The sequence below is a fragment of the Varroa jacobsoni genome, unplaced genomic scaffold (assembly GCF_002532875.2).
Source record: "Varroa jacobsoni isolate VJ856 unplaced genomic scaffold, vjacob_1.0 scaffold_608, whole genome shotgun sequence".
In the NCBI taxonomy this organism is placed as follows: domain Eukaryota; kingdom Metazoa; phylum Arthropoda; class Arachnida; order Mesostigmata; family Varroidae; genus Varroa; species Varroa jacobsoni.
Window position 1 is genome coordinate 58,498 of NW_019213510.1, and position 13,017 is coordinate 71,514.

Below are 13,017 nucleotides of genomic sequence, written 5' to 3' on the forward strand. Positions count from 1 at the left end.
ATGTTGTGTTCTTCGTCCATAGACATAATCGGCGGTATGAGAACACATCGCAGCAGTTGTCGTCTTGCGCGTTGGTGATGTCAACGCTGATCTTGCTGATTGCTCCTACTGTTGCCGCTGCGCCCGTATTTCTCAATAAGGGTTGGTGCTCCATTAAAATATCAACTGCGCTAATAGTGTTATTATAACACGCAGTCCGTTGTGAGAGTGCTCCGTTCGCGCCTCTTCTCCAGGCATCCGCCCTTACTACTATAATTTATCATCCTTTCCACTGTTTTCGTCGTCTGCTGTTCGACTCGCGAATAGAATAAAACAACCTAAATGGGTGAATACAGACCACGGCTCGTATAGAGCCTTTTGCAGCAGTGAACGCAAGCTTCAATGGCGGTCGCAGCGCAAGCTCGTCGATCGTCGACTCCGTACGAATACGAAGGCGACGATAATGACGATGAAGTGTGCTGAGTGACATATCAAAGCCCCGTGCTTCAGCTAGCCGAGCGGAGCGCATACTTGATGGCACTCCGGAGTGTTACATAGAGAGAGACAGAGAGAGTAAGAGGGACACGCACGATTCTACCGCTGTTCATCTTAGATAGCAAGCACCCAGACACCCACATCGTATGAGTGGTAGAGCTGCTGCTGCTGCTGCTGCTGCCGCCGCCTGTGGGGCCACCGAATCCATCAAATTGTATAAACATCCATGGAGCGCCACTAGTGTAAGCTTTGATTCTAGCCGGTCAAACAATTCGAACACAATCAAATGCGGCGGACCATGCTGCTGTCGATTGTCGTTGTCGCGGAAGAGACGACAAGACAGGGCTCTCGACGCTCTACGTGACGGACGAGTTTCGGCGGCCATCATCGACACAGTGTAGACGTTAGCCCGCAAACGTATTCTTTTAGCGGGGCCCATTAAGTCCAGAAACGGTGAAAGGGCCAGGAGTAAACCGCTACTGATAGTGCTGTTATTACAAATGGCAGCAGCGGCGGCGGCGGTGACGGCGGTAACAGCAGCCACCAGTAGTCAGCAAACTCTGAGGAACGTAGTACAAAGATTGACAGACGCAGGGTGGCAGTACTGCGGGCAAGGTTTTCCGTCCGATCGTAAGGGTGGTCCGTCCGTTTAGCCCAGCTCAGTCAGGCCCAGCTGCTATCGGCAACAGCAGTAGTAACAATAGGGTCGTGAGAGTGGTAGGTGACCGCAAAGGTCTACTTTCCAGGCTAATCTACTTCTCCGCTGTTCTATACATTTCAGTCGACAATGACAGTTTCCAACGCTTAGATTCGTGCGTTAGCAAGGCTAAGTGGTATAAAACAATGCAACGAGACGATTAGAAAACAAGCGGCAGCAGTTAGTAATGAGAGATTGCTGTTCCTCAGTGTATCTGATTGCGTGTTTGCTTTTCTCAATGTGCATTATCCGTCTCCGTTGAACGGCGGCTGCCAGTAGCAACCATAAACAGCATATACATAAGCAGCATCGAGGAAACGTCAGCAGTAGCAGCACCAGTCGATGCAACGACAGCTGCAACAGAAACGACGACAACGAGCACTATATAATTGCTGTTGATGTTTAGCTCAGTACAAGGATGGACACCTGAAAAGACTAGACTAAAAAAAACGAACGGAAGAATAAATAAAGGGGACGGGAGTGGCACGCTTGGAGGCAAATAAGTTGGCCGTCCTGGATTGTGTTATAGCAACGTCGATTTAACTGAAGTGAAATGAGTTTAAGCTCCTACAACCATGTGGTAGCCAGTGCAAGCTAGTGTAATATTGTTAGCGTTATTGATCACAAACTAGTACCGTCCTTTCTGTGCGAGTGAAGGGAAATATGTCGGACTCTTAAAATGCCAAACAACAAGTAAACTTATCGAGCGGAATATAAATCATACTTTTTGTTGATGACAGAGGGTCCTCCGTCGCTTTCCTTTTGATGCTCTTCGTGTAACTGTAGGCAAAAAGAAGAGCTTAGTAACTTGCGGGTGATATATGTGTATACCTCTATGACTAATCGGGTGAAGAGCCTGACATTTAAGCTGCCCTTGACAACCCAGTTCGCTTCGACCGGGAAACAGTGACGCTGGATAGAGCAAATTGGTTTTGACAGCAGTAAGACCGAGCGCGCTGTAGGATTAATGAAGATAGCCAACGGCTTCTAGCAACCTTCGCTATCAAATTTTGGCGATTGTGATGAACGGTGATGCATAACAGATTTTGCTGGTTCACTACGGCTCCATGAACTGTAGCAATAAAACATTATTCGAGTATCTGCATAGATCAGCGCCCAGCAATTTACTCTTCCTGCAGTCAACGGATTGGCCGAATGGAGTCTCGGGTCATTGGTAGCATTAGCTAGTAACAACCCAGGGTTGTTTCTAGTGTATGTTGTCCTGGGTAGCGGCGAGTTGCAACTGCAATTATGTATCTGCTCCTTGCTCCGCTTCACGTTTGATGGGCTGAAAACGGAACAAGACGGGCGAGTGTTGTTTGCTTGGATCCAAATAAGCAAACACATGCAATCAGTTACGACCAACACCCTTCCAGCGAAACAAACTCGTGACGCCATAACGGCACATTGCCGACCTGTTTTTTGAGCCCACGACGACCCGCGAGCGCCATCGCCAGAGCGAAATCTACTTTCTCTATGAGTGCCCGCCACCGAGCAGACCGCGGAGTTGTTCCATTGCCTCCTCCTGCTTCTATTGCTGTCGCTGCTGGCGCTGCCGCCGGCGCCGCGGTCTATGCTGCTGCTGAAAGGGGCCGACTCCCGCTCCTAGGCAGGCTACTATTGCTGCTGCTGCTGCTGCAGGAGCAATTGTCGTAGCCGCAGTAGTTGTTGGACGATGTCGGCTCAGTGTCGGACGGATCGAATGCGACAAGTGACTGGCGGTGTAACGTCGTTGATCGTTTGACGTCGGTTGCGTAGTCGTGTCTTTTGTGCTGCTAAACGGCCATGACGACGGCGAAAGCACCAAACGACCATAGTGGTGCCTAAGTTGAGTTACAAACACAATCGGAAAGAAGTCTTTTGGGAGCAAAACGTTGCTTATCTAAAACGCCGGCGGTTCATCACGGAGTTTAAGATAAGCTAGCAAAAATTAAGGTTTTCATTGAACATAGTTTTATACGAATCTATCTCATTCAAAGCATTGAGTCTTGTATGACCTAAGGTCGACTTGTAGGACAGTGTGTGCACGGACTTAACCTGTCAAAATGCGCATCCTGTTACCACCCTCTCTGTAAACAGGGTCCATCGGTTATCCAGGGTCTCTTCGTAACTCTGAAGTGCGGGTTAAGCGCAGTGCAAGGTGCAAGAAGGCATGGCTCCCACTGGCGCCCAGCTCAAGTTGGTCTGCGATTCGTTGCGGAACCAGAGTGCACCGTTTATCTGTCCTATTGGCGAGTGCGGCCGATCATACAAAACCCTGTCCGGAATCCAGTTCCATATCTGCAATACGCGCCATGAGGCCGATGCAATCATGGCTGCGTGCGAACGTGCACGCTCTCCTCGTAAAGAGAGTCACAAAGAGACTAGTAACAATAACAACAACAACAACAACAACAACAACAACAACAATAACAACCACGTCAGTAGCAATCCAAACATTAAGGAGAGCACCCATCATCGAGGAGTTTTAGACTCGGGTAAAAATAAAACAAAGCTCGCCACCCTTAACGGCAACAGCGCACAGGTCGGGACAATTCCTGCTGACCGAAACGCAGAATCAGGTACAACGAATATAAAGGGTCCAGGCAGGGCGGACACCCCTCGCATTGCCGTGGGCTCCTCTACACTGCCCGGTGCGTCTTTGGGAAGCGGGACGGCACAACCGCGCGAGGGCCTGACATATGCTGAAGCACAGAAAGTCGTCGAAATTGATGTCGATGGCGGATTGTACAGACTCAATATCGAGGAACCTCTTAGTGTAATTCTGAGCGACGAGGCGGACTTGTTAGGTCATAGACCGGAGGGTGCGCGTCAGCCGGATAAACCACGCAGTCCTCACAAAACAGCGAAAAGCAAGAAGGCGCGCTCGAGCAAGGTACAGTATGCTATGAACTAAGGAAATGGAGGTTTCAAATTTTTTGCTTCCATTATGACCTCTCAGCGGCGGTTTCAATTTCTTACTGATCTAATATTATAATAATCATTATCGTGTCTGTTGTGCAGTTGTAGTCAATTTTAAATGTGGTGCTGCCCTGGGGTACTGTTATTGGAATAGATTCGGTTGCGTTTAGCCTTTACTCAGCTACAGTTCATTGAAAACCACTTTTTCAGTATCCCACATTATATATATAACCTATTAGTATTACCTCTATAAAAGAATCATTAAAGCGAACGTAATCGTATTCATTGCACTCTGTATATTATCCTTAAATAGTTAAACATGCTTGTAACAATAAGGCCAGCCAAAACAAATCTTTTTTTAGTGTAGACATGAAAGCGCATTGATTACAAGCTTACATTAATGGTTACAAGATTACAAGTAATCATTAATGGCTATCGGCAGTAAAATCCAACGCAACAAATGAAATAACGAAAGTCTGATTGTCCCAATCCTGTATTATATGTATGTTATACATATTATATATAGGCATGTAAGAGGCAAATATTCATTTGGCGCCAACCGCACTTCAGACTACGTAGAATAGATTTTTGAGCAAAACTTTGATTAGTGAAAATTTGTCCTCTCTTCACACATAGTCTAGGAATCTAAGGAAATAATTTGAGTTGCCGGCATCATATCACAGTTTTAGTATAGGCATAGGCATAATTGTGCATATTATTTTGCCGTCTGGCTATAGTATCCTACCAAAGAGGCGTCCTAAGTAAGCTTTGTTATTGACATAACACTGTGTATCGCGCATGGTATAACGATTAAATGTCTATTTGTGCAAAAATCTAATCAAATTTCGCCTTTTTGTAGGCGGGAGCAAAACTAGCAGGTGCTTCAGATGGTGGCAAAACCGGTGGCGCTGGAGGCGTCCCGGTACGGCTTCCAGAAGCTGTTGTATCGCTAGTTGAAGATTACGAATGCTCAGATGCACCCCAGCGGCCTGCCACTTATTACCGATTTTCGGAGAAGACGCCTGAGGAACTGGACGAAATGGTGGAGTATGATATGGACGAAGAAGACACCGCCTGGTTAGAGATTATTAATCGCAAACGAAAGAAACAGGTAAAATACGTCAAGCCAAGCATTTGGACGATTCCTTAAAGCAGTTGAAATTTGTTACAGTTTATAGATGCTGGAGACAGGATGCGCACGGGTCGTTTAACCAATATACGAAATCCTAGAGTTGAACAAGGAAACACGCTGTTTACTTTAATCAGGCGCATTGGCCTGTAAATTGCCTCTTGAAATTCGTCTGCTTCTAGTTATAAAATAATGCCTCTTGTCAACCTATATATTTATAAAACTAGTCGTTTCAAAGCTTAATTGATTATTGGTGGATAAGCAACGTCACTAATATATGCGTGGATATAGATACATTCTGGTACGAGACATAGCAAGACGAAAATTGCTGATATTTGCTATATGTTTGTCAATTTCTCCACTATAGGGCATTCAGTCAGAAGTGACTGGTGATACATTCGAACTTTTGATGGACCGACTCGAGAAAGAGAGTTACTTCCAGGCGCAAAATGCGCCGCCTGGTGGTGCTGGAGGCAGTGGAAGCGCCATCGATGACGACGCTGTTTGTGCGATCTGCCAAGACGGCGAATGCCACAATGCTAACGCCATACTCTTCTGCGACATGTGCAATTTAGCTGTTCACCAAGAATGCTACGGAGTACCGTACATCCCCGAAGGCCAATGGCTATGTCGGCGATGTCTACAATCGCCATCACGGGCCGTCGACTGTGTCCTGTGCCCAAATCGCGGCGGCGCTTTTAAACAGACGTCCGACGGCAAGTGGGGTCACGTTGTTTGCGCGCTGTGGGTTCCCGAAGTGTACTTTGCCAACACGGTGTTCCTTGAACCGATTGACAACATCTGCAACATTCCGGCGGCTCGTTGGAAGCTAACCTGTTACATCTGCAAAAAACGCGGTCAGGGCGCGTGCATACAATGTCACAAGGCCAACTGCTATACGGCTTTCCACGTAACTTGTGCACAGCAGGCGGGGCTGTACATGAAGCTGGAGGAATGCAAGAGTGGCGAACAAAGCGGAGTTCGAAAGACGGCTTTTTGTGACAGCCACGCGCCCGTGACATATAAGAAAGTGGACAAGATGCGCAGCGCACGGAAGATTCTTCAGGAGCGTGCCAAAGCGCTGCCAATCGTCTCGATTCCAACGATACCGGAGGAGCGAATGATGCACGTTGCTTCACTAGTGTCATTACCCCGCAAGGCTGATTTTCTACAACGTCTAGTCGGCTATTGGACACTGAAGCGTCAATCGCGTAACGGTGTGTCGCTATTACGTCGACTGCAGATGTCCCATCTCAGCAGCAGACATAATAGGAACGAACCGGACCTAGACGGCGCAACAGTGGCGATGCGTGATCAACTCAAATACTGGCAGCGGCTACGACAAGACCTGGAACGCGCACGGCTACTCTGTGAACTCATCCGCAAACGCGAAAAGCTCAAAAGGGAACACATTCGTCTTCGGGAGAGCCATTTCCTTGCGGAAATTAGCCCATTACCGAAGGCGCTTAACGAACTGATCTCTTTGCTACAGGAGAAGGACCCGCATAAAATCTTCGCTGAGCCTGTTGATACCCACGAGGTGCCTGACTACCTCGCGCTGATTAAGGAACCTATGGATTTCTCCACTATGCGAACTAAGGTCAATAATCTCGAATATCAGTCCTTCAGTGACTTCGAACGAGACTTCAACCTTATTGTATCCAATTGCATGACGTACAACGCTAAGGATACCATCTTCTACAAAGCGGCAATCAAACTACGTGACCGTGGCGGACAGGTCATTCGGACCCACCGCGAAAGTCTGTCGGTGAACTTCGATTACAGTACGGGCCGGTTACGTGCCAACCCGCTTATACGAGGCAGCATAGAAGTCAGTGGTGGATCGAACAATAGTAATAATAATAATAGTGATGGCGATTTAATAACGCCACACCCTCACCCTTCACCGCCATTGAACTCAACGCGCACAAGCCACCGACGTTCAGACGGAGCTGCCGATAGCCAACAGCTGTCGCCTGCCTTGAAGGTGAGCTCACTGAGCGTGCCGGACTTCCTTCGGTCGGATGAATTTCGCTCACTGAACCTCCAGTCTCAAGTGAGCGCAGTGAAGGGTCGGCAACAAATGGTGGCTTTGGAAGATGCCTCACCTCTTCGCACGAAATACCAACGATTGCTTCGCAGCGAGCTTGTCAAGCTGCGTCGGAAGCTATCTCTCGAGAAAAAAGCCACTGAGACAGCAAACGTTATCGACTCCGAGCAACAACAAAGTCAGCCGAAAGAAGAGGTTGTGGGTATTAAGGAGACAATGTCTGGCCAATTGGACGATAATGAAGAGTCGGGCACTGAAAGTGATTCTACGGTCGAAACAGATCAGCAGGCAAATGCCGCTGTGACCGTGGGTAACGCGAACCTTCATCAGCAACCACCGCACCACAATCATCATGGCAGTAACAAGCACCATAGCGCTGGAGGAGGTTCGCAGCCAGAGAAGGAGTCGTTCAAGGTGAGAGTCGACCCGTGGGGAGCACGACGATCTGGGGATACAAATGATGTTCCCGATGTACCCTGCGTAGAAGTACAATGAGTTTTTTACAAACAATAAGTTGATACAATAGTAAATGCCAAAAAGAGACAAGACTTCATATTTATGATATCTTATCGTATAACAACTGTATAAGCCAATAATGAGCTACGTAACGCGGTATAAAGCCATAGAATTCAAATGAATGGTTGGATGCTACAAACAGCCATAAGGGTTTGAATCTGGTTGAACGATTGTACATACGCACTTGCTGTCGCAAATAGCAAAAAGTTATATATATATATATATATATATATATATATATATATATCATTATTGCTAAGTTTTAGGCGTGTTGTAAGATAAAGTAATCAAAAACAATAAATCGATACTATCAACTGAAGTCGATCCGACGTGTTGCTGCATAGGGAACTCGGCCTCGTGCACCGAGTATTCGCTATGAAATATATATAGATTTTGTAATAGAGCAATTGCCATACGTCATTGAGCACCAGGTGATGATTATTATTGCAAAAACGTGTCTCATCACTTGCAGACGAAATGTAGCAGCAGTTTGTCGTCTCAAACGTACGATACAACGACACCTTTTTTAGTGCAAAAATACGAATTCTTACTTATTACGGTGACTTTCGTAGGGATACTAGGCTCTTCACAAATGTGACGTCTTAATTCTTGCTTGAGTTTTATCGAGCTTGAGCGTTGCGTATTGACAGACGAATAATGGCGGAGAATTGACAAAAGTTAAGTGCCCATCATCTAGCATCTATAGTGAATATCTGCCGACACATGTATGTATGAAACTAAAGTATAATTCTGCTGGCCAAGGCACACACAATAAATAATCGATAAGCATCGTTGTACACAACGAGGCGTTTTTCCCCGCATTAAGATACCAATTCCAAACGATAACTTATTTGAACAATTACGGTTTTATAGATCTTGCTGTCCGTGGTCCGATGTGAGTTAAGCCCTTCAAGTGTTAAAAATAGTGCCGGTGATGGTTATGGAAGCAATTCTTGCGCGATTTTAATGTGTATATATATATATATATATACATATATATATATATATATATAGTACTAGGATACTTGATCACTAACTACTAATATTCTACTAGTTGTCACTGTAATCGTGTTTGTTCGTCTTCTACTGAAGTTCACGCTAACTCACGTATCCGCTCTGTTGTTGTTGTTGTTGTTGTTATTGTTTGTTTGTTGTTGACGACTTTTTACTTTATTCTCCTCTCTCTGTCTCTTTCCCTTTTTTCGTATCCCTTTCTCGTTCTCTCCTGCGTGTCTTCGCTGCCGTTCACGTTTACCACGTCAACGGTATGTTCGAACTGACCATCGTTGTTACGTGTTCCGTCATTCGTCACTTTGGACGGGCTGTCGTCTAACGGCGGACTATTCAGCAGATGTATCGCGAAAAGGGCAGCGACGATGAGGAAGACGATGAGGGCCGTAACGAGGAATCGGAGGACGTTGAGGAGGAAGAAGAGGACGAAGAAGATGAGAACGACGACGATGAAGAAGACGACGACGACGACGAGGAGGGGGCAGTCGGAGACGAAGGGGCTGAGGACGATGACGAGAACGAGGTTGAAGCCGATGTTGACGGCGAAGAGATCGACGACGAGGAAGATGGGCAAGAAGTTGGTAATGACGATGATGGTGATATAGAGGAACAGGAAGAAGTTGACGATAGCGAAGAGGGCGACGCGACAGAATCCGACTTCGGTGGTGAAACAGTAGCGGTAATAAATGCGCGAACCGCTAACAACAACGGACCAGCTCGAGACAATAACGACGAGGAGGAGGAGGAGGAGGAAAGCGAAAATGGCGATGATGATGATGATGATGATGATGATGATGATGATGATGGTGATGGTGACGACGACGACGATGACGATGATGATGATGATGCTACAAAGGTTCATGCTCAACAGCAGCAGCAGCAGCAGCACCAACAAACCCAACGAGGGCCGCTGGCGTCGACGTCAACACCGAAAAGGAAAGGTCGGCCACCAAAAAAGGGTCGCGGAGGTGGTGCCGCACGGGGCGGGGTTCCGAGAGCGGTAGGGAGGGTGGGCAGGCCTCGCCAAAGTGGCAAGGCTACGAATAACGCTCGCATTAATAGCAACAGCAGTAATAAGAACAGCAACACTAACAACAATGCGACCTCAAACATCAGCAGTAATAACATGAACATCAATAATGACCACGAGCCATCGCAAAAACCCTGCAAAACTAAAGGTCGAAAGTCAGCGGCGGCTAGCCGAGCCGCCAAGCTGAACGTTAGCAGTCATAACAATAACGAAAATAACAACATCGAGCGTGGTGGCGCTAGTAGTGGTAACAATAGTGAGCCTGCGGACGATGACATTGACGGGCTGAAGGATGGTGAGGGGGGGTTAGACGAGCAAAAGCTGTACGAAATACCGCTCGAGCCCCTGGATCTGGTGTGGGCCAAGTGCAGGGGCTACCCGTGGTATCCCGCCCTCATTATCGACCCGGATGCGGCAGCGGCTAATGAGCATGAAAACACTGGGGCCGCGCAAGATCGAAATGGTGGCGTTGGGGGTATTCGATTGGGAACAGATTCAGGGGGAGCGAGCGACGGTATAAGCATTCCTGCTCCACCACCACAGGTGTTGCAGCTGCGGCCGCGTAACAGGGAACGGCAGCGGGACCGAGAGCCGCGGGACGGCAGCCATCGACCAGGAGGTGGCGAAGCCCAACGAGGTAGCCCGCAACAGTTGTTACAGTTGTCGTCGGGCGGGGCGCTCGGAGGAAGTAGCCAGCAGCTGTCGTTGCAGCAACAGCAACAGCAGCTATTCCTCGTGCTCTTCTTTGACGCCAAACGGACGTGGCAGTGGCTGCCGCGTAGCAAGCTCGTCCCGTTAGGGCCGGACGCTGACACCGACAAAAAGAAGCTGCAGGCAAGCCGAAAGCCGGCTGAACGAAAAGCGGTAAAAAAAGCGTTCGAAGAGGCGATCGCGCATCGATGCCGTGTGGCACGCGCCACAGGCGAGGATCCTATCTCGTAGAAAAGAGTCAAAGACGATAAGTCATCGGCAAAAGGATTGCGATGTTGCTAGTGCTGCTAGTGTTGGTGACTTGCGTCTTGCCTCGTAGCAGTCGTCGCAGCAGCAGGAAAAAGTAATCTTCCACGTTTGTTTGTACATCAAATCTTCGAGCGGGGCCAACACTTGCAACACGGCTGGAACACACGTGGAACGTTAGAAGTAGCGTAAAGACTAGCGATGGTGGACGTGTATTGCGGTAAAATTAGAAGCAAAGATATAATGTACGATAGCTTGGACCTGTGGCGACGTGTACTTGTTCCATACAAGTAGCGTTACAGTAGTCGAAAGTGCACTCCTTCCACGATGACGATGGCTGTCGAGAATTCTAACGAGTCGAGAAGGGTTTTAGCGTCTCGTGTTGAGCCTTGTTCACACGCAACACGCGGGAGTTGCGCGAGTCTCATTCGTAGAAGATCGACTTCGATCAATTGCCAGCAACTGAAAAAATAATCGATCATACGTTTGACCTTCAATAAGCTCAAGACTACATTAGATGTTACATTCGTCGTATGTAATTCGTAGTTTATGCGTTTGTCGACCGAATATTTGCGGGCTTCGTGTCGTTTTGCAAGTGCTACATTATGACATTGTATAATGAAAGTGTTTGTGTTGGGTTCCAGCATCAAGCAAGCGAGCGGTAGCCGTCCGCATTATTGGCGCTACTCGCCTGCATTTGTAGAAAATGTGAATTTCATCTTGGCTCATCAGTCACTCCTCACGTACATGTACATTGATTGATTGATTGTAAGCAAGCAACTATTGAAGTGACTCGTGCCTGTCAGGGTAACTAATGGAAAGAGTGAATTTATTCCTAGCATTTTTAAAAACCACGGCAACAACAGGTCCTTGCATAACTGTAAAAAATGTATTATTTCATAAATTATTTATTATGCGCTTCTTACTAGTGTCGTTCACTTCCCATCTAAGTAGTCTGGGAGAATCGGCAAAGAGTTAGTCATGTGGAAATTATTCCCGATGTATAGTTATTTAATTAGTGCTGAATGAGTACAACACGGTGTTCTATATTGCGAAGAATGCATTGATGTAAATTATATACAACGAAGATCAAACACATAACGCCCGTAGATTTAACCGAAGGTATTACAAAGTTTATACTTTTATGAAGCGGTAAGGCCAAAAAATGCAGTGTATTGTTCGCATTACGATTACCATGATTATCGAAGTTTCTTATTCCCGTTCAGGACGAACCAGACCGCCAACAACTAACGGCCAACTAAACGGCATGAACCTTCTGAGGCAATTTTCATCATTTTCTTAAATGAGAATGAAAATAATAAACGTTCTTGTTTTCGACAGCGGCTGCAATAGCCTATTTCAGTTCACATCATATATGTACGTATGTATGCATACGTACATACGTATGTGTGTATAGGTTATTGTATTTCTTTTGGAAATTATGACAGAAACACTTAAACTAGTAATCCTATCATCGAAGCGAAGCGAAGAACCTGACCATTTTTAACATCACCAGCAAGAGTTATCGTTGCAGCGGTGCGTGTCAGTGACTGACGCGCAGCGAAGACTTTAGCCTCATCACTCGTCGTTGGAGGACAGGCTGTCATTTGTCAGATGCTGGCCAGAGGCAGAAGGCGTACGAGCTCTGTCTGCTTGCCTTAAATTTATCGACCTCCATTACTGGTCCAACAAATTAATCGCCGGGCGCGACAGTATCTCCCTGCAACTAGTCTCTCTTGGTACTGCGACAATCCTCCTGTCACCTGTGAAAGATAGCTAGGCCGATTAAAGAAGCAGCATTGAAGCATATAGAAAAATACTAGTTGCGTTATAGTGATTATAATAATATTGTAATAATTGTAACAGGATGATAGAAGTTCGAATATGAAGACAAGATGTGTGTATTACCTAAATGAAGAGATGATTTTAGGGACTGACAGATAACTGCTTGTCCTACATAAAACGACAGCAGTTTAATATATCAAACAACCAATGAAGAAAATAAACATTAAGCAACTGACGATGGAAAAACTAAAATAAACGGTGCGATAGAAGATAACCACATTAAAACAATATAAACAGAAATTTAAAAAGTGAAGAGAACCTTTGTACATAAATTGAATAAAGTAGATGATAATAATAATGATGATGATGATGACTATAACAGGAACTCGAAAGAAAAAGCAGGTATTCTTCCATGATAGAATGACAAAAATGAAGTGATCCGCATCCTAACAGTCAAAGGCCTTTCT

The 13,017-nt window shown here is 46.4% G+C and overlaps 1 protein-coding gene across 2 annotated transcripts; it reads left to right on the top strand.

Moving 5' to 3' along the window:
• The first annotated feature begins 367 nt into the window (after positions 1–367).
• On the top strand, positions 368–12,908 carry Br140 (bromodomain-containing protein 140). 2 transcript variants are annotated; one of them, XM_022835721.2, is made up of 4 exons: positions 368–4,046; positions 4,932–5,183; positions 5,569–7,665; positions 9,116–12,908. In XM_022835721.2, the coding sequence occupies exons 1-4, from the start codon at positions 3,324–3,326 to the stop codon at positions 10,748–10,750; spliced, it is 4,707 nt and encodes a 1,568-aa protein (XP_022691456.1). In that variant the 5' UTR covers positions 368–3,323; the 3' UTR covers positions 10,751–12,908. The 2 variants fall into 2 exon arrangements, with proteins under 2 accessions (XP_022691456.1, XP_022691457.1); XM_022835722.2 differs by having other exon boundaries at positions 9,119–12,908.
• Positions 12,909–13,017: the final 109 nt, after the last annotated feature.

What these genes read in the sequence shown, in the direction of transcription:
- Br140 (XM_022835721.2), top strand. Translation starts at nt 3,324, where the DNA reads ATGGCTCCCACTGGCGCCCAGCTCAAGTTGGTCTGCGATTCGTTGCGG. An exon ending in AGAAGGCGCGCTCGAGCAAG is followed by an intron (nt 4,047 to 4,931) that starts GTACAGTATGCT and finishes GCCTTTTTGTAG; the next exon opens with GCGGGAGCAAAACTAGCAGG. An exon ending in CAGAGAAGGAGTCGTTCAAG is followed by an intron (nt 7,666 to 9,115) that starts GTGAGAGTCGAC and finishes CGGACTATTCAG; the next exon opens with CAGATGTATCGCGAAAAGGG.